Source organism: Platalea leucorodia (genome assembly GCF_965183815.1).
Source record: "Platalea leucorodia genome assembly, chromosome: Z".
In the NCBI taxonomy this organism is placed as follows: Eukaryota; Metazoa; Chordata; class Aves; order Pelecaniformes; family Threskiornithidae; genus Platalea; species Platalea leucorodia.
This window is the reverse complement of record NC_138858.1, coordinates 28748793-28769776: the sequence shown is the minus strand read 5'-3', so window position 1 is coordinate 28769776 and position 20984 is coordinate 28748793. Positions and strand designations below refer to the sequence as shown.

Here is a 20984-nt window from a genome sequence, read left to right as displayed (position 1 = left end):
ATACTGTAATTATGCCATTACGGATTCACATCTGTGGTCTTGCTTAAGGAAAATGGCTTCGTATCTCCATTCCAAATATCTTGGACAATGGAGAAACGAAACCAGATGCCTGCATTTCTATTGAAACAAAGGTTTGTTTGAGCTTTTTATTTTTAAAAAGCTAAGGGAATGTTCTGGTTCTGTCACATCAAACTTTGTAACAGCTTGACTCCAATAAAGTAGTGGGTACTAGTGAGATTTTTTTTTTCATCATTTTTGCAACAGATTTTTAGAAATATCTTCATAATTGTTAACCTCATGCTTTAAGGGCTTGCTCTGGTTTAAAATTAGTATATTCTAATTAAAAAATTAAAATCCTTTTGGAAGATGGTGAAACTATATTTTATTAAGCTAATGTGTGTGCATATATAAAAATTAAAAAGCTCCCTACTATGGTTGTAAAAGAACATTGTTTTTAAAGCTCTAGAAGGCGTCCTGAGTTATGACAGATTGGATTTTTTTTTTTTTAAAGTGTTGTGAGTTTGAGGTTGTGTCTCTTAGGAAATGTTCCCAGTGAGAATTTCTCATAATTAGTAGTGCGTATTTAACATACGTGACCAAGGAAGATCACTTGAGTTTGTTTAAAATGTTCACAGCTTAGTACCTCAAATACCAAATCAATACTCGAGTATCTTATTTTGTTGATTTGCTGGGGGTATGAGGGAAGCTCATGTAGTTCCAACTTATTTCTGTGAAGTTTTGTGCTAATAATGTGTTTTGTGTGTGGAAAATCATATAGACATTTCACCTTCCCTAACCTGCTGAAAATTTAAATGTCAGATTATGGTACAGATAAAGTAACAGAAGACATTTGAGATTAAGGGAATAGCTTGTATTTGTTGTCAGAGGCAGTGGAAGAATTGAACCAAGATGTGACCCAAACAGTGGCTAGGAAAGAAGCTCGTGTGCGTGAGTGTTACAACTGGTGGGAGGTGAGTGGGGGAGGCTAGCATTTTTTCAGGGGAGGTGGGGGGGGAATGCTTGAGAGGCCAGAACATGGAAGCTGGTTGATAATCCTGTTTGTGAGAATGGATTCAAACAAGTTATGAAGCTAGAGAATTAATATTCAGCACAGAAAGGGAGGCCTACAGGGAAGTCTGTGTTGATTACTAGATTACAGCCTGAAGTGACTGGCAAGATGATGGTATATGTAAAGAAGAGAGACTTTAAAACTAGGTATTTTAAAATATTAACAAGTACTCAACATGTCTTGGGTTTACATAAATAATATGCAACGTGACTCCTGATTTTTATAAGCTATTCTTTGTTCCTTTTCAGATCTATAGTTTCAGCCACATCTAGCAATCTGTGAGAGCTGCTGAAAATGTTTTCCATTGGATGTGGTAGTTGAAAGATCCTGACCTATAACAGAGATCGGACGCTGGGAGGAAGTCTTTTTTACAGAAAAGGAGCTGACAGTGCAGCTGAGCCAACCTTCTGTAGCTAAGGGGAACAGTCTGTAGCATGAGGGAGTATCATGATTAGTTTGACTGTGAGTCAAACTCAATATCTTTAAAGATGGATAAAAAGTGGATGCATCGAGAAGCTCTGACAACCAGGAGTATAACTATTTCTGTGTATTCTAATCAACTTCAAGCTGGGGTTTCCTGGTAGCATAAGCTACTTGCAGTCTCATAATGAAAGTCTTTCATTGCTCTGTTAATATTCTGCCTTCACTTCATGCATGGATTATTGTTAGAGAATAATGTTACTAAATAGAAGGAAGACAGCTTGTGTAATACTGTTACTGTACTGTCTTGCTATAATCTGGGTTTTTTTTTTTGTGAGAAATAGATTTAGCAGATGCAACTTGTGTATTGCCTTTATATTGCAGTGAAGGTATCCTGGCAATGAAAAAGCCATTGTAACAATGTTTGTGTAGTGCAAGGATTAATAATACTTTTACAGATGAGTTACAGCCCAACCTTTTGCATTACTAATGAATCTGAACAAATCATAGGTTAATTAATGTTGTAATGGTATAAGCACTAACCATTATTCTTATAGTGGATGTCTATTATTTCTTATGTAGGTGGAAGGCAGAATTGTAGGCCATCTTACTGCTATTCAGATCCTGGGCTGTTTGAAGGTCAGTTTGATCATGCAACACAGTGCTTTTGCTTTTGCTATCCCATAACCAACATTTGCAACACTTTTCTCACACAGTCAGGGATTTGATGTGCTATGCAGGATACTGGCAGGTAATGGTGGAAGTATCTGCTGCACTTGAAATCCCTATTCTACATTTCTGTTGCGTAGTGGTTTTTGGTGTTTTGTTTTTTTTGGGGGGGTACTGGAAAAACGTAGATGTGCGTTGTGCCCTACTCTCCCAGTTTTTAGAAGACACCTGGAGTTGAGTTAAACAGCTCTTATTTTCTTTGGTTTGAGACTTTTACAGTTGTTTATGGAGCTGCAACTGAGTTAATAATGTCTAGTGGGCTTGTGCTGGAATCTCAGGTATACAGCGTTGTATACCTGAGCAGTCTCCTGCTTCGCGGGCATATGTTTGCATGTGCTTATTATCGCTGGGTTTAAAATGTTGCAATAAGATTAAGCAAAATTTGAAGGTGTTGGAAGTATCTATTGAAACAGGAGGAACTCGGGGTTTAAGCCACAGTTCCAGGAACTGCGACCAGTCCTGCTGTACTTCCCTGTTAGTACCAGCAACCGCATCAGGCAATGGCAGAGGCGTGACTGAGTATGGCTTGAGGGTCAGATCTTCTCTCAGCAGCAGCATTTTGTGGGCTGCTGTTTTGCAATGAGTTCCTAATAAATATGCACAAGTAAGACTGCCACCTTTAAGGAGCCAGCTGAGATCCAGGAGGGCTTCTTGCACTTTTGTGACTGTGCAGAACGAAGGTAATGTAAAGCTGGTTGTGTGGGCCACAATCTCTGCTAGATCTGTGACATTAGTGTTTGACATTATCTGTGGCATTACACACCAGCTGAGTGTAACTGGCAGTCACAGTAGAATGATGTTAGTAATGCATGTGGTGATTAAGATCTTCCTTGTCTCTTCAGTATTGCTGCCTCTGCAAGACTAGCAGAGGTTAAAAGTGGCAATGCCTCATTACAGCCACTTACATGACCACCGTGGCTGTGATACATAGTGAGCAGACTTGAGTAGGTAGGAACCATTTTTACAATATTTATTATGATCAGCTATGTTTTAAGGACTTCTGCATTTGTGCTGATTTCTAACATTGCTTGGCTTCACCTATACAGGTCAGTCAGTCCACAGTTTTTTGCATTATAGTTGAGGGATTCATCTGCCCCTATCAGGCATGAGTCTTATGTAAACATATGGTGAGAGACAGCTACTGCCTCAGGGTGTGGGAATAAATGAGATTGTGTTTGACTTTGACAAGATGCAGCTGTGCCCTTGAGGCTTGTTACAAACAGGTTCGCAGGAATGCAGCTGTGCCCTTGAGGCTTGTTATAAACAAGTCTGTGAAACTTAGAGGCAGAAAAATAAGGATGAGATTGGGTACATCCCTGAAAGAGGAATTCGCGTGCACCGACTTGAAGAACCAATGGGCGACACTGAGGGGACGCGTGGACACAAGACAGTAGCCAATGAGATGGGTTTTGCTTGCTCGTGAACACTAGATCATATTATAAGAGGGATAGATTGTAAAAATAAAGTGTCATTGTCGTCGTTGTTGTCGTCGTCTTCGCCTAAACTCATATGCAGAGTCCGTGATTAATTGCCACATCAAGACTCCTGATCCTGTAAAAGTTACGTGAACATGAGTGCTTGTAGGATTCATACCTAAACTGAAAATGAGATGAAGTGAAAAAATTGAACAGTTGTGGCAGCAGAGTGGCAGGGTCATTGATTTGAGGTGTCTGTTACAAGTTTTCGTCCCTAGGACAGTTGGCGTCCAAAGCAGCAGGGAGGAGTTAATGTTAAAATTTGTTTATATCCCTTCTGGCTGCTTTGCACCACTTAGCGTTAGGAATCAGGAGATGGTGCAGTTCTTTCTGGTTTAGGGAAGTTCCTAAACAACGTGAAACCAGCATAGCCAGCTTATGCAGCTGGGCTTTGCTTTTCGCATAGGTTGGGGGCAGCATTTGGATAAACAATCCCCGTGTACATCTGCAGAATTTCATGCTCCAGTAATTCCTACCCGGCAGTGATGATCTTTAAGATTTTTTTGGTGTGTTTTTTACTGTTTGTAGAAGCTGGAGTAGCCTACAGGTCTCAGGATTCACTGAGTCATCTTCTTCCACCAGCATATAAAATTCAGACTTGTTTAGATGTGACCTCGTGCATGTATGCACTGGTGTCTGGGCTGACCTCTGTCAGGAACTGTAGACTAGATGGGTTGTCATTCTGCTGTAGTGTGTCAGCACTCGCATTTGTAGAATCGACCTTCTACTCCCATTATATCTGTTCCTCATATTTTAGCATTGTCCTATTTTAGTTATTTGTACCTTGAAAATGAAGCGCTATTATTTGTTTCAAAACCTGGAATTGTTTTTACTTTTGCTTTTTCAATTATGTACCATCTCTGTAGCTCTCAGGTTTCATCAGGAAATACAGTATATTTGACAGACAAACTATGTCAGCAGGCTGTAGGTTAAATTCCAAGGCAGACTTGAGCCTTCAAGGATGCACCAGTAGATTTTCTGGGAGGCTGTGGATCTTCTTGAAACCTCCACATTTGATGTGAGCAGAAAAGCATAACGCTTCTAAACAAAGGCCTTTTTGGAGACAATGGCAATGTTGTTATGCCTGTGATCTTACCCTGTACTTGTGACAGACATTATACCACAGATGCAGAATAGCTAGGCAAGCTGGTTTTCTAATTCATTTTCAGAAGCAACTGCATTTTGAGTCCTTTAGGTTATAACATTTAAGATAATCTAAGCGTAGCTGAATGGCTACAAATGCAGGATGCAGGGATTTATAGGGTTTAGCCAGACCGTGCCCATTTTTCAGCTGTGCTAGAAGCCTGGCTAAGTGCTGGCACATCAAGTTTGCCTGCAGATTGCACATCACCCAGTGTCCTCTAGCTGACAATAATACAGAAAGGTTGAGTCAAGCCATTGGATGGTATGATAGGTCCTCCTGAAATACTTGTAAGTGATATATACTAGAATTTGTGTGAAAATTGTACTGTCCTGTAAGCTGTATTTTCTGTTTATGAAATAGAAATGCTGATGTCCTAGAAAAACTTGTGGGCTATGAAAAGCATGTCATGTGGCTGTATTTGCCATGTTTTGATTTCGGTGCTAAAAAAGGAGCACGTGCAGTTGGTTTACATAATGGATCAAAACAATATTCCCCACAATGCAGATTAGGATTTTTTTGCAGGGTATTATTCAGAGATTACTTAGGTTTCTTCTTTCAGGAGAAGGATGAGCTGTACAGCACAGTCCCACAGCTGTAATCCACCTTGTTGCTGTGCCCAGTTTACATCTCCCTTTCTGGTGAGCTCTGCAACCTTCCCCACTGATTTCTGTGTGCATGGTTGGCTTCATCACTGCTCACCTGCTGAAGATTGACCATCATGCTTTACAGTCCTGTATGCCTGGAGAGTTGCTAGCTTAATTTGGTGACAAATCAACCTCAACAGAAAGATCTATTCAGACGTCATTCCTAGGACTAACCCCTAACAATATCTTTGATCTTTAAAGTTCCAAGTGACTGGATTCCTGATTCACCCAGTTATACATTCATTGTCAGACAGAGCAGTGTACTTCCTCGAAGTGTTGTGTGCTGCACAGCAGGAGGTGCATGCAAAAGGAACTGCTATAACAATACTAATGATGATCATTCTAGTGACGGGCTGTGTCTGCACTCCAGTGATTTATACTGTTGTTGTAAAGGAGAAAAAGTCTGGTCCACAATGTTCAGAAAAAGCTCTGCTGGAATGCCCCTAACAATCAGCTTCCTAGCGAAAAACGCAGAACATATTTTCATCTATCATCCCAGTAAATACACTCTTTCTCTTTTTTTCCTATACCTTCTCCTTTACGGTTTCATGAGAATATGGAGTTGCATCTGATTCATGCTAGGGATTACCTAGAGCTGTGAATGTGAACTGCTTAGGTGGAGCAAGTTACCTAGAATTAGGATAAACTTTCATGGTTGCTCTACTTCTGACGCATTTTGTTCCAAGTACTGTTACAAAACAGTTGTGGAAAATTAGTAGTTCTGGCCTTAGTTTACAGCTGTCTCTTCAGACTGTAAATTAAGTAGCATCATCAGGGTTTAAAGAAGTGAGCTTCAAGGTTGCTTAAAGGTTACTGGAAGAACGTAGGACCAAGGCACAGTAAAACAAGGCTTTGGAAATCCAAAATCGGTGCATGCTGTAAGTAGAAGTTTGTCTGTGTTGTTTCTCAGCCAAGTAAAAATAAGGTTCAGTGGCTGATTTCCGTCTCCTTGGAGTTGAGTAATAGTATTTGTTTCTGCAGGAATACTGTTGGGATACAACTGCTGAATTCTCTGAAAAAAAGTGCCCCGGGGGAAACCTTGCATCATGGCCCTGGGAGAGATTTTGCTTCTGGTGCCACAGTGGGAAGCTGTGATCACCCTGCATGGATCTTGGAAAAGGTGGAGAGCAGAAGCCCTGTCTTCGATCCCTTGGCTTCCTGCTGTGGGCACCAGCTCCCAGTGTAGCATGAGTAGGATACCGATAAATATATATATATTAAAAAAAATATTATATATTATTATAATATATATATTATCTTTTTTTTTTTTAATATATATACCAAGGAAAAACCCTCAGGAGGCTGAAGGGAGATGAGGCTCTACCGTGGGAAGGTCTGGGAGGAGGTTGCTGCCTTCTGTAACTGTCTCTGAAATACAAGTGGGGAATTGAAAGTCCAAGACAGATGAACAAAGAAGGTAACAGAGTGGAACTAGTAACAGCTCCAGGGAAAACCAGAACAGACAGGGAAGAGTGTTACAAAGTGCTCATCAAATTTACATGCAAATAGTAATGCTAGCATTGTACATGATTAACCCCTCACTTGACTGAATCCTGTCTGAATGAAAATGTATAGATTTAACATTATGTTTCTGTCACCCAACACTGAGGGGACAGACAAGTTCTTTTAGGGATCCTTGGCAGAATGGTGACAGCACTAAATTGTAATTACAATTTAAGCTTTATTTTCTTAATGGGAAATTATGATTAGTATAGCACAGAATTTATGATTAGAATGGCAGAGGATTTCTCCAAGCAGAATCAATGTAGTACAGTTTATAAGTAGCATAATACAGAATTTATAATACAACTTAACTTACAATTTCTAATCACCTAGATACTAACTAATGATTTTTAATCACCTGGACCCTCTGCAGATTGGGTTGGATCTTAACGCATGGTTTGCTCTAACAAGATAACAATCATAATCTAGGCTCAAAATGATATAAAGAATACAAGTCACTCCTTCAGTCCTCGGAGGCAGCAGATGATGGTGGAGGTGTCCCTGGCCACCGGGGGGGTCCCGGTCTCACTGCCCAGCAGCAGCTCTGCTCCAAGTTCATCCTTGGGGCTTGTAACTGCTTGGTTTTCCAGACAGTGCTCTGGGTGCTGTTCTGCTTCCCTGTTCGGCGGTGGGGTCACCAACAGCACCGGGCTGGCCAGGGACCTGCGACCTTCAAGGCCGGCAAGGAAGGGAGTAATTGGCCTGGTGCCCAGGAACCTTGAGGCCAGCAGGGAGGGAAAGAAGAAATCTGTTCGGTTTCTCTGCTTGGTGCACAGGACCTTCAGGGCCTGAAAAGGAGGGGAAAGGGAACAAATGCGTGACCCGCTCGGTCCCAGAGAACAGCTGCTTGCCTTATAAAACAGTGCTAGTTATGCTAACCACGTCACCAGGGGTCGGGAGCAGGGGGTACTGGTCACAGTTCCTTTGTGAATGGCTTTACAGCCAGCATCTTAACTTCTTTTAATCAAATATTAACGATCTATTTATGGTTATTCTTCACTGTCTTCATTGGTTCAGTTTCTATCCCAGCCATCGCCTAACTGTGAGAAAGTAGAATTCCTTTGAGCAGTTACAAAGTGGATGTGTAGAATTTTGTTTTCTCCTTGGTAGAATTATTTCACACCTAAATTATTGCCCTCTATGAACAGAGCTGCGTGCTTGTTTAGCTTTGTTTTACCTTCCTGCCAGACAGATAAAGCCTGTCTGTCTTGCATTGTAAGGTTTCTAAGCTGTTGCAGCCAGTAGTAGCTGTAAGTGAATATTAGTTCTGACAAACGTACCCACTGCATTGCAGGCTAGGGTTCATTTGTTGTGTACTCCCTCTGTTCAATAGACCAGAACACCCTGCGAAGTCAAACATGAATGAATGAGACAAAGACTTTGCACAGCTCTGAAGCATTTGGCTGTTATTACTACATGAAACTCTGCTAGGCAATCTGCTTTCTGAGGCAGAGTTCATGATGTCTGTGATTACATGCTGCACATTGAATTTGGCAAAAATAATTTAGTTAATCAGGAAAAGCAACTTGTTTGCTAAAGCTCTGGAATACAGTATGATGTCATTCAAGTTCAAATGTAAAATATTTTCCTAACATTTCCATAAGAAATTAAATTGGCAAGAGCTTTTGGTAAAAGGTTTGGGGAGAATGAACTTGGAGTTAAGATTTTGACTGCAGAATTTTCAAACTCCTCTGGTCTTGCTGCATGCCATGGCAAGGAAACACTGCTGCCTTCAGACCCGTGGGTGTCATTCAGAGGTAACTCCTCGTGTCTTCTCCCCTGCCGTCAGAGGCTACAGAAATTGTTTACCAAAACAAAACCAGCAGGCTGACATTCCAAAACGCTTATCAATGCTGAATCGGGGGCTTTACAATTTTTACCACTATAAGCAAAGAAAACTAAATACTGAGAAGTATTTACACCAAGAGAAACAAAAATTCATCGTTGTGCCTCAGAGAAACACAAAGTATGCGGAGTGAAGCATGCTGTTAATATTGCATAATCAACAGTTGTCTGTGCTTTCTTGACAGTGATTTTTTCCAGTGAGTAAAGCTTTTTCTTTGCATAGATTTCCACCCTCCCCCCCAGTTGCTAACTCTAAGTTTTCCTCAGGGTGTCTGAATGATACCTTATGAAATACTGCTGGCTGTTCCCTGCACGGCCGTCACAAGAGCCACAGAAAACTTGAATTCCATGTTCATTGCTTTAGCAGCATAGTGTTATGCTATAGAAAGGGCTCCTAATGCAGGAAACAGCTTCTGAAAGATGACCATCTTCACCCTTGTACTCACTTTTGTGGGATGCATGGTGATGACTATCTGACAATTGCTTGAAATTCTACAGCAAAAAGATGGAAGAAATTTTACATTTTGGTGTCTTTATCTACATTCCTCTATTTTTCTATCTTCCCGTATAATCAAAAAATGCATTTTCTAGTATACATTTCCAGGAAATAGTTAAGAATTAGTCAGTTTATTTCCTGTGTATTAACTCAATGCTGACTGAAGTTCAAGACAATACAAAGCAGATATTGAATGTTCATCATTTAGAAAGAGTACTTTCTTGTAACAGAAATAATACAGAAAAAGGAATTCTGTTTCTATGCATACTTATATAGCATGTCTATACACAAGATATCTTAAAAATGAATCAGAAATGGCTCAGGTTATGATATTTCAAGCAAGCACAGTTTGCTTTTAGTTGCATTGTTTTTCAACAAACATGGAATATCAACATTTGTTTTTACAAAGGACATTAAATCTCAGTATTTCTAATATGCAACTTTACAGTAATTGCCACTTCATATAATTTTATTTTAAAATTACTTAAAATAAGATGCATTTTTCTAGATTTTGATTATGAAACAATTTCCTTCCCTTGCTTCCAAGGCATGTCAGATTTACTGTTTCTTTCATCTGATTTAATTGTGCATGATACAGTAAAACTGGGGTAAATCCTACATAAAAGTACAAGTGTCAGAGCCTGGGAGACAGATAATACTTAAACGCAGCAAGGATTTCACCAACACCTGCAAGATCAGTTACATTTGTTGCTCCACCTCCCTTAAAGTTCATTCCATTTCAGATTGCAGCTTCATGAAAGAAATGGATCTCCGGACTGGCTCTCACATAAACAACCTGTCAGAGGTTAATTCTGACCTGATTTACACCTTTTATACCTCATAGATGTTTCAGTACAGAGTCAGAGAGAAATTTGGCCACAAATTCAGGTTTAATCCATGTAGGTTTGGATTTTTTTTTTCTTCATTTTCCCCTGTTGTATATTCAGTTACTTTGAAATAACAAAGTTAGCATTTTGAATTCATTATTTCTCTGGCTCTGACCCAAAGCACTCAGCTGGATTATTCTCTAGCCTTCCAGTACCTTTGGTCAGGATCACAGTGCATGGACTTTAGATAGTATTGATTTCCTTTGTGCGTGGAATGATTTTCAAATAGAAAAATGAAACATGGTAGACACTATACTGGGAATACAGTAATTTACCTGGGTCTGCTCACATCTTGTGAACTCTAGGTAGATAGTAAATTGGAGACTGGCCTCACTGCTGGTGGACTGGGGAAGAAAGGCGGGGATTAGGAGTGTATGTTTGTGAATAGATGCCAGACCTCTAGTGGACACAAAGGAGAAATGCTTATGGAAACACCTCAGCACTGCATGGAGGATCCGTATGTACTGTCAGGGGAAAAGCTTCTGAAAAGTCTCTTTCAAAAGCTTACTTATTATTTGTGTAAAACCATCATATGTCTCATCACTCAGTGTAGTTTTGATTAAGTGCAGGGGCCCCAGAAAATCAGTTAACATTGTCTGATTTTTCAACTCATTTCAAAAGCGTAATTGCTCTTCTAACTAAACAGCTACACTGGGACATCCCTCCAAACTGGGGGACGAGAGGCTGGAGAGCAGCCTCACAGGAAGAGATCTGGGGGTTTGGGTTGATGGCAAGTTGAATATGAGCCAACGGTGTGCCCTGGCAGCCAAAAGGGCCAACCATTGTCCTGGGGTGCCTCGAGCACAGCACAGCTGGCTGGTCGAGGGAGGCAACTGTCCCACTCTACACTGCACGGGTGCAGCCCCACCTCGAGTCCTGTGTGCAGTTTTGGGCACCTCAATATAAGAAGGACATCAAACTATTAGAGTGTCCAGAGGAGGGTGACCAAGATGGTGAAAGGCCTCGAGGGCAAGACTTGACTTAAGAGGAGCAGCTGAGGTCACTTGGTTTGCTCAGCTTGGGGAAGAGAAGGCTGAGGGGTGACGTCATCACAGCCTACAACTTCCTCATGGGGGGCAGCGGAGGGGGAGGTGCTGATCTTTCTCTGGTGACAAGCAACAGGACACAAGGAGATGGGATGAAGCCATCAGGGGAAGTTCAGACTGGGCATTAGGAAAAGGTTCTTCACCGAGAAGGTGGTCGGTCACTGGGACAGGCTCCTCAGGGAAGTGGTCATGGCACCAAGCCTGTCAGAGTTCAAGGAGCATCTGGATGACAGTCTTAGTCATATGGTTTAGTTTTAGGTAGTCCTGTGAGGAGCAGGGAGTTGGACTTGATGATCCTTGTGCGACCCTTCCAACTTGAGATATTGTATGATTCTATTATCCAAAGGACCACAGTTCGGCTGAAGAAGGCTGGAATGCAGTAGGCTCTGGCTTCTCTTCCCATACGGCTGATGTCTGCTTTCGGCTACTGCAGGGAGGATATTTAGGAGCTAGGAATTCTGCACAACTAGGCTTTCTTATACCAGAGAAATTTCTACCTAGGACACTGGCCGAGATGTTTCAGGACTACAACAGGAAAGCAGAGGCAGGTGGAAAGAAATCAGGTAGGAATTAAACTGCCATCATCAAAGTCCTTGAGTTTATTACCAACTTAAAAATTGGACTAAACCAAAAGCTGACACAGTAATATTAACTGGGGATCTTGAAAACAATCACACATGGTGCACATTTTGGTATTATTAACAGTAAAGACATTTATATTCTATGGAGATACACCTCAATATCTAAACAAATTTCTTCCTGTGAATACATATCAATGATGTGATCAAGTAGGACACTTGGCACAGTACCACCCACTGCATTCAGTGTAAACATTTAGATGGTCAAAACTGGATTTATTTACAAAGTTTTTCATGCACAACTGACTTTTTCTTCTAAAATTATATAAAATATATTTAAGAAAAGGATGACATTGCATATTTCTATGAACAACAATGAAAGCAGAAGGAGCATATTAAAAAGCTTAACTAAAACCAGCAAATAGTTGAACTGAGGTAAAGTTACAAAACAACCAACCCTTGTCACCAATTACAGGGCTAAAAAGCAGTTCAAATCTCCAAGCCAAGAACTGACACCCACAGACGAGCCAACCATTATTCCTTGATATTTTGAAGTAGCCTTAATAAGTGAGACTCAATAACCTGTTGAACTAAAGCAGAGAAAAAAATCAGGTTAATCAGTGTTCAGTGTTTTTTCACATCTTTAGGGTTGTACTATTTTGTCCTGGCAGATGCTGGCTTGTCCTGTACAATCATTTAATAAAAACCAGACAGGAGTAAATTCACCCTGGGAAGAGAGTTTGCGTCCCTTCAGAAAAGAAAAGCCTCACATAATGCAAAAACAATACATGCAGTAAGGCGGATGATGTTTTTTGGAGGTGATGATCTGTTCTCTGGTTTGACTAGGCAGATAGCATATGGAAGGAAATTTTTAAGCCTATAAATGGAAAGTAGGCAAAACGGTGTATTAGAAACTACTTCTGTGAACATCTGAAGCGATTGAACTCTTGAAGTAGTCCTACATCTAGACATCTGTGAAGTTACTGGCCCCCTATAAGCACAGGACTCTGCCTGGAAAAGCTACATGTGCAGTACTGGGCTTATTTTTGGATTCAGTTCATTTCTGTAACAGCAGACATTTCACAGCTTTCAAAATGAAGGCAGCATGAGAGAAAAACAATGAAGAGTCCCTTCTTTGCCTCTGTTTTCTGGAACCAAGTAAGGTAGCCTAATTGACTGATCCTGGCACTATTACTGTCTGCCTCCAAGATAAACTAGAGCTAGAGCGAGTCTGACAGGGGAAGAAGGTTTTGCAAACTACATCACATGAACAGAGCACCAGGGCGAGGGGTTCAGGAAGGCTGCAGGCCTCTTATCATTGTCAAGAGCAATACACGCTCTTTTGTACAGGGTGGGGGAGCAGCTCAGCTCCCCTCGTCTGGATCATGGCTGCATCAGCCCTACACACCATTATCTGTGCCCACAGATGCAGATCCAGGTCAGTGACATTTTCTTAACTAGCTACCTGGCTTTCTGAGACAGGGATGGAAGCTCCTACCCATTTTGGGCTGATACATTTAGGTGTATTAAAACTTTTAGGACAGGGATCTTACAGCTGCAAAACCTCTACTAGGCCATTGCAGCAGCTGCATGAAAAAGGAGCAGTAAAAAAAAAAAAAAAAAAAAATCAAAGAATTTCCATTTGCAATACTCACCACTCCGATAGCCCAAGGCTACAGCCAAATCCATGGAATTATAGCCAGCATCTGTTTCAGTAGTTGGATCAGCACCACTTTCTATGTAAAACAGGAAAAGAAACTCCTATTTCTGACAAGGAGAACTGATAGTACATTATTAATGATAATTCAGTTTGGACAGTCTGCTTACCGAGGAGAATTTTTACACATTTCACATGGTTCCCATGTACTGCATATAGTAGAGGTGTGCCTCCATTCTGCAAAAGCAGGAAAAAGCCTTAGACACTTAATGACTGAGCAGTCTGCAAGTGTAATTCCTTAACACACCAGTATACTTCAATGTACCAGTAAGAGGCTTCACAGGTTTTATAAAAATGAGGTTCTGTTTCGGTTCTTCACAACTTCCATCTTTTTTTGTCTACTGTCTACAAGGACTCAGCCTTAGCCTTATTCTCTTTTTACCAAGAAGTCAGAACTACTAGGGCCAACTTCTCTTATCCTATGAAGTTTTGAAACTCTCAGATATTTCAGAAGTAGAAGAACAATTTTCAAACCCAAGACAGTGCTGTGCCCTGTTTCAAATTTCTGACCAAAGCACCCTCTCACATAAATTCAAGCTAGAGTCTTACCCAGTCATACTCATTAACATCAACTCCACAGTCAAGCAGCATTTTGACAATATCTGTGTATCCTTTACTGCAAGCCAATGAGAGGGCACTTTCCCGCCCTTTCCCCAAAATCTGAGGATCTGCACCCTGAAATGATAATTATTTAAAAAAAAAAATCAAATTAACCACGCTTTTTTTAAATATGAGGTTTTACACAGAACTTAACTTTAAAACATTTAAGTGTATAGCAGCGGTGACGAACTTAGGAAGGCAAATTGAACTAAAAAGTAAATAAATTTAAAATGAAGTGTGTTTTTTTCCTTACATTTTGGAGGAGAAATTCTACTACTGCTATCTGCCCATGAGCTGCAGCCCACATCAGAGGGGTAAATCCTTCTTCATCCTTGTGATTGATTACATTTTCTGTTTAAAGAAAAATATGCAGCTTAGTAATCCCTTTCACTAATGCACTGTATGAGCTGGTGAAATACATTGACATATCCATGGTGAATGGACTGAGGTGTCCTACAAGTCATTCTCATATTAACTTCAAAAACAAAATTCTATCCCAAAGGTGGTGCAAATACCTTTGTCCAAGAAAGAAAAAAACATCCAACTGTCCACAGTAAAATTTACGATTTGGGTTTATTTATTTTTTTAAGCTCTATAAATCAAGCTCTGTTTTTACTCAGAAATGTTACAACTTGTCTGTTATCTGGGCTTTATGTTTGGAAAGAAGAAAAGGGATGCTTGAATAATAAAGAGGTACATTCTATATTATTATTATACTGTAGAAAGTGTATTTTTCAATAAAGTGAGCTACACAATCTTGTAAAGAATTAGCTTATAAAGCAATACAGATAGTATAACTCCGTTCTCCCCAAAGTTCATGTAATCAATAGGGTGTTTTGTGGAAACAATTAAGGTCTACTTCAAGTGCAGCTGGAAGAAGGAAAAAGAACTTTTTTTAACAATTGGCTGACTGAAGTAGTTGAGTTGGAATTATTTTTTCAGATCTAAGTACTTAAAAAAATCCCATGCTTATCATAGCACCATAATATGCATTTTTAACTGACACTCCAGAATCAATTTGCTTTCCATATATATGGCTCATTACAAATTATATAGAGTCAGCGACTCATTACCTACTTTCCAGTAAACATTTCAACAAAGATGCACTGAAAGCATGGCTGATTACTAATAATACAGTAAGAATATACTATTAACAGTACTCAATTCGATACGTTATGTAGAGTTGAAATTTTGCGTACTATGGACACACAAATGCCACACTGAAGATTATCACACAACTCAGAAGGAGTAGTGCTATTATATTGCAGGTGTGAGCCGTGGCTTAAATTACTAACATATAGCTCTACATGTTGATTGATTAAATAGAATTGGAAAGCCACCATTAATAGAAATGTGTTTTAAATTACAAAGATAATTTAAAAAAAAAAATTAACTCTTCTGATAGAACTAACAGATTCTCCCTTCTCATTTCCATGAATTACCTATATAGCTGGGGAGCAGAGGGAGGAAGGGATTTACCTACAACTCTGTTAACACTAATGTTTAATTTAAAATCCAAATCATAGCAATAAGCGAATAGAAGACTGATGTGAAACAAAAGTCCACGTCTCCAAAGAACAGTTACCTCAAATATCCTTCAATTTGTACCAGAATTGAGGATTTCTTTTTAAATACAGCTTTGGGGAAAAAGTCAAGCACAATAGGGCATAAATGCCTCAAAGAAAAAAGGCAGGCATTTAATCTCCCTCTGTCTCACCTTGTTCAATACGCGTGGCCAGATACAACATTTCTCCCTGAGCAGCCAGCTGATGAACTGATAAAGCTGCAAAAAGGGAAGCAGAAGCATGTGTTAACACACACCAGTTCTCATTCTGCTCTATTTGGAGCTAGGCATAACATGTCCATTGGCTTGAGCAGTACAGAACTTGGATTTGAGAGTGTAGATGATAGGTTTCATTTTATACTCTGAACTGGAATCACTGTCTTAAAAACGGAAAAGTTTCCAAAGAGTTTCATAGGCTTAGGTAATTTTTTAACCAACGTATAAATCATACTACAAAGCAAAGATACTTCCTACGCTGACTCTTTACAAGGCAACGCGCTCTCTTCCCGCGGCTTGGTCAGCAACTCAAGATCACATTAAGAACATTCCTCAAATGAAAATAAGCATCTTTTGATAAATTAAGGCTGCGTAGTTTAAAAATGACACCTAAGAGATCACATGCTATCAGGAGACCTGTCATGCTGCTCAATAAAGCCTGTAGCATGACTGTCACTCACTACAATGTGGAATAGATCAGACATTAACTAAAACTATACACCACATGACATCTCCAGGGGAAGAAAAGGATTGTCTGGGGTTTTTAAAATCATTTTTAATAAAAAGTACCGAGCATTAAAAGCAGAATAATTCTTAAGAGATTATGATGAAAAAATCTCTGATCCCACAGTAAACTCTGCACAGGTGCATGGTTTTGATAATTACAACTTGGAGCAGGTCTCAGAGGTGCTCAGGAGGGAATATATAATACATTACCCTCATTATATAATAACAAAATTAGCTAATGGTTACATAATATGCAAATGTTCACTCTCCTCTTCTTATTCACTACACGGAAGTTTGATTTTTTTCCAGAAAGACTGCATGTTTTGTTCAGAGGCGTATGTTGCAGCTCCAGATTAATTTTTCCCATGCAAGCAGCCTTTTTTTTTTAAACATTGGACTTATAATTTATAGAGGAAATAATTTATAGGTGAAGTAAATCACAGAGAATTAATTTATAAAGAAAATGCTTGACAATTAAGAATAACAAAACCCCATAAATAACACTGCCTTCTTGACTTTCAAGATCCATGACAATCCTGAAGTTTGCAGTAGTCTGTAGCACTTACCAATCATCTAATTTTAATAGATTTTACAAGACACACAAGTTCTGAAAACAGATATATGAAGCCCATTAACTTAAAGCTTAGAAAGGATCAGAAAAATATTTACCTATATTTTTTTAAATCAAGAATTGGATCCTTTCTGGAAAATACGCTTCAGTCATGAATTCAATACAGCAGGTGGATTACTATTTTATGGCTGGAACCACGTGAAATTAGACAAGACTATCTCAATGTTTTCTTCCTGTATTAAAGTTCATTACAACAGCAAGGAAAAAATTGGAAAAAGCTGTCAAGCATCTAACATACAGTTCACAAAATCAACAACAGTAAGACAGAAAGATACTTACAGTTTACAAGCAGAGGCGTTGTAGAGACTTCGTTTCCCCTGTGTTTGTTAGTTAGGGTAGTTGATTGTTTTATTGGTGAGAAATGCTTAGTAGTTGATGGAGTATAAACGTGTCTTACTTGGATACCAGGGGAAGGAGAAGTGTGGATGTTGCATTCGGCTACATTGAACAGAGAAAACAGGATTTTAGTACTAGTAAGAGCATTAAAAGAAAGCCACAGATTCTAAGTCAAACTAGAAAGCACCAGTATCACAAGAGCTTTAAAAAAAGTAAGCTTTGTGACATGTGCTTTTTCCACAGTGTATTGTGAGAGTTGAATAAAGGGCTGTATTAATTTCTGGCATAAAACAATGCTGCTACCCCACAGGTTCAGTATGGCGTAACATCACCCAGAGACAGGCTGGTGCCTAAACGAGGTAAGCCTTTGTCTGAACGTTCAACACGCCTGGGATGGATTTATCAGGTAGGATGGCTCCACTTAGCCCTTCATACCCTCACCAACACTCTCCAGTGCAATAACATGATGCAGCTCTGGTCAGCCATGTAGTCAGGTAACTGCTCAGATCATCCCTTTGCCCACTCTCCAACCAGTCCACTGCATGAGTGGAGATGACCTTCACTCATTTTCTTCACCAGGACTTTTTCCACTCCTGCTGGATAAAATTGTAACTGCATTATGAATGCCTTACGAATACTCATCCAGCAGAAGAGAGATATTCCACACTAACTTACATAAAATGCAACTGCAGGTGACCACTTGGAATTCAAGAAGTCACTCAGTGCTGTTGAGTTCATTGGTACTAACTTTTCTAGCTTTCTCTTAGAATCTAGCACCATTTTATTACAAAATATGTATGTTATCTTGGCTTCTAATTTTCAAAAGTAGGTTTTGAGAAGCAGCTGAGAAGCCAAATAATTTTTAAGAAGCCAGCTGACTAAATACTGGAAAAACATATTGAACAATGAAACTCCATTATTGGCTAAATTGATTTGACACAGTGTGCACTAATAATTAATGACTAGAAGCTAATTAACATGCACACTGAATTCGCACCATAGAGAACTTAATGATCATAAACCTAAGCACAAATCTGGGGAGAGAACAAATTAAAAGTATAGGGTAACAGAATGAAAATGAAATTACGTTTTGTTTGCCAATCAAATAGCTACAGCTGACATCATAAAATTAATAGGCCTACCAGGGATTTTTGACCTGCGGCCCTTGGATCCGCAGGACTACTTCTACGGGGTTCACAATGTTACGTAAGAAAAACCACCCTATCACTGATGGGTCTAAATTTGCCGTTCAGGTCTGCAGCTCCACTAGTAAGCACTTAGGGCCTGCAAATCAAAAAAGTTTGAAAATTACAATGGCTGAACTGCAGCCAAACAATACAAATCAGAGAAATCATCAAAATCCGCAATAGGTCTGTGCTTGTATTTGTTATAGGAAATGGGTCAAATTCAACTTCATGAAAAGATACATTACTCGCAGTCTGAAATATTACAGCGAGTGCTGGAAACCACAATTGTTATAGGGAAATAGATAGAAGTCCTAATTCTGTTGTCCATCGATATGTTCAGTCATGAAAAAGCACAGATCAGTTCTGATGAAGCTACCCAGCAATGGCTGGAGATTAGCTGCAGGGATCCAGAATTGCAGCAACATTTCATTTCAAATACTGTGAAGCTGGAGCCAATCGCTACAACTACAGGCTTTGCACAGCCGTATTGATAAAACAAAGTCAACCGCATGACCTATGTTATTTTGCCATTGTATTAGCGAAGATAAAATGTGCTGCAGAAAGCTACTGAAGTTGAAATGATCATATAGTGCTTTCAGTAGTGTTCTGTAAAGACACATACATTCAACAATGTGTAGAATGTTGTAGGACATGCTACAAAAAAGAAGTAAGCTTGTTTTCATAATCAGCATCAGCTCTTATTAAATTACACTAGAACCTTTTTGTGCCACTACTTTTTCAATTAAAAAAAATTTTAAAATGTGATTTAAAAAATAATCTCAGGGAAAATTAATTTTACATTAATAATCCATTAAGCACATAATAAAAATGGTAGGGGAACAAATCTTAGAAAACTATTACTGATTAAAAGGCAGAAGCTTTTTTTTTTTTAAAAAATATAACAGCTTAACAGGATGACACAGTCCATACATAACAATTTGCACCATAAAGTTCAACCTTTAAATAAGACAGATGCCACTTCAAGGTCAGAGTTAACTTGGTCTTGGATGTTTTTACTGTCCTCCTCATTCAAAGATTTCACAAATCGCGAGCAGACGTTCATATCAAATCTATTGGGCAAAATGAATTTCATTCCCATGGCGACACTCTGAGCCGGGCCTTCCTCTGTGCTAGAGTCAAGCTGATGCTCCACTTTAATGTCCGGCATGGGCGGAAGGCTGTAGCTGGTGGGACATTCTTCTACAATTAACTGGGCCCCAGCATCTAAGTTTGTTGAAGATGCCATGGCCTCAGTCATGTAGAAGTTTTATGCAAACTGTTTCTTCATAGCTTCTAGCCAAGAGCAGCTCCGGCCAACCAGGCTGTATCTGAAGAGATCCGGATGTTTGATCAACCTGCAAGTGAACACATGTAACATAGGTTAACAACATTCTGGTGAAGTAATGCATAAAATACACCAAACTTGGCTTCATTTAAGCTTATGGCATTTGGTTTTGATAGTCAAGATCTTGGTGAAATATCAGTCTTGCTGCTGCCACAAGCTATTGACCAAATCCTCCATTTAAATTTTATCACATGGATATTTAAGCCAAATTCCGTCATGACGCCAGTAGGAGTTTCATCTAAGTGATATTTTAGAATATCTGTGGGGTTGCAATAAAAAACCTGCCACAACCAACCACGTTTACACCAAGACAGAAACCAGCTGTGAGCAGAAGACGACTTCATTGCCTAAAAGCATTAGGCTTGAAGGAAGAGTTAAAGTGACTTTATGTCCCTTCATGACTTTAAGTCTTTTCATCAGCCGAGTGAAATAAATGCCTTCTACCGTACGCATAGGAAAATGATAAATCCCCTTACAGACCGACGACAGCAAAACATCCCCGGGGCTCTCTGGCAGCACCGCGGGCAGCCTAACGTCAGGCCAGGCCCGGCAGGCAGAGCGGCCCGGCAGGCAGAGCGGCCTAGCGGCCCGGCAACCCCGGGCGCTCCTGGCGCCCTCCCCCCGCGCTGCAGGCCGCCGGCCCCGGGACAAAAGGCCCGACGGCGAGCTGCGGCAGCGGCGGGCTCTCCACGGACGCTGCGGAGCAGCCGCCGCCCGGGAACCCCTCCCTCAGAGCGGGCCCGCGGCTCCGCTCCCGGCGGCTCCGCTCCCGGCAGCCCCGCCTCACCTCGGCGCCGCCGTTTTGGCCGCCGATAGAAAGGGGGAAGTGACGCCCTACCACCCCGCCGGCGGTAGGACGGAAGTGACGCTTGGCGCCGCGGTGGCGATTGGCTAGGATGAGTCGCCTGGTGATGATGTACTGCCCACACGTGCGCTTTGGCTCTCCTCGCGGCAGGCGCGGGGCTCGCCGTAGCGGCCGGGTCGGCGGGGCGCAGCGCGGCCCTCGCCCCTGAGGCGGTGCGGATCGGTGCGGCCCTCCCGGAGC

General features: G+C 40.5%; 1 protein-coding gene across 4 annotated transcripts; it reads right to left on the bottom strand.

The window, feature by feature from the left end:
• Positions 1-7471: 7471 nt before the first annotated feature.
• Positions 7472-20766, bottom strand: ANKRA2 (ankyrin repeat family A member 2). 4 transcript variants are annotated; one of them, XM_082337246.1, is made up of 9 exons: positions 20727-20766; positions 19552-19949; positions 17351-17509; positions 15871-15936; positions 14407-14504; positions 14103-14228; positions 13664-13730; positions 13492-13572; positions 7472-7772 (listed from the first exon to the last, which is right to left on the bottom strand). In XM_082337246.1, the coding sequence occupies exons 2-9, from the start codon at positions 19850-19852 to the stop codon at positions 7657-7659; spliced, it is 1014 nt and encodes a 337-aa protein (XP_082193372.1). In that variant the 5' UTR covers positions 19853-19949; positions 20727-20766; the 3' UTR covers positions 7472-7656. The 4 variants fall into 4 exon arrangements, with proteins under 4 accessions (XP_082193372.1, XP_082193371.1, XP_082193373.1 ...); XM_082337245.1 differs by lacking the exon at positions 20727-20766 and adding an exon at positions 20416-20709; XM_082337247.1 differs by lacking the exon at positions 20727-20766 and adding an exon at positions 20420-20709.
• Positions 20767-20984: the final 218 nt, after the last annotated feature.

Excerpts from the sequence above, each read along its gene's own strand:
- ANKRA2 (XM_082337246.1), bottom strand. The coding sequence starts at position 19,852 with ATGACTGAGGCCATGGCATCTTCAACAAACTTAGATGCTGGGGCCCAG. Across the intron at positions 15,937-17,350 it reads AACGCCTCTGCTTGTAAACT|CTTTATCAGTTCATCAGCTG; the intron begins GTAAGTATCTTT and ends CCCTTTTTGCAG. Across the intron at positions 13,573-13,663 it reads ATGTGTAAAAATTCTCCTCG|AAAGTGGTGCTGATCCAACT; the intron begins GTAAGCAGACTG and ends TGTTTTACATAG.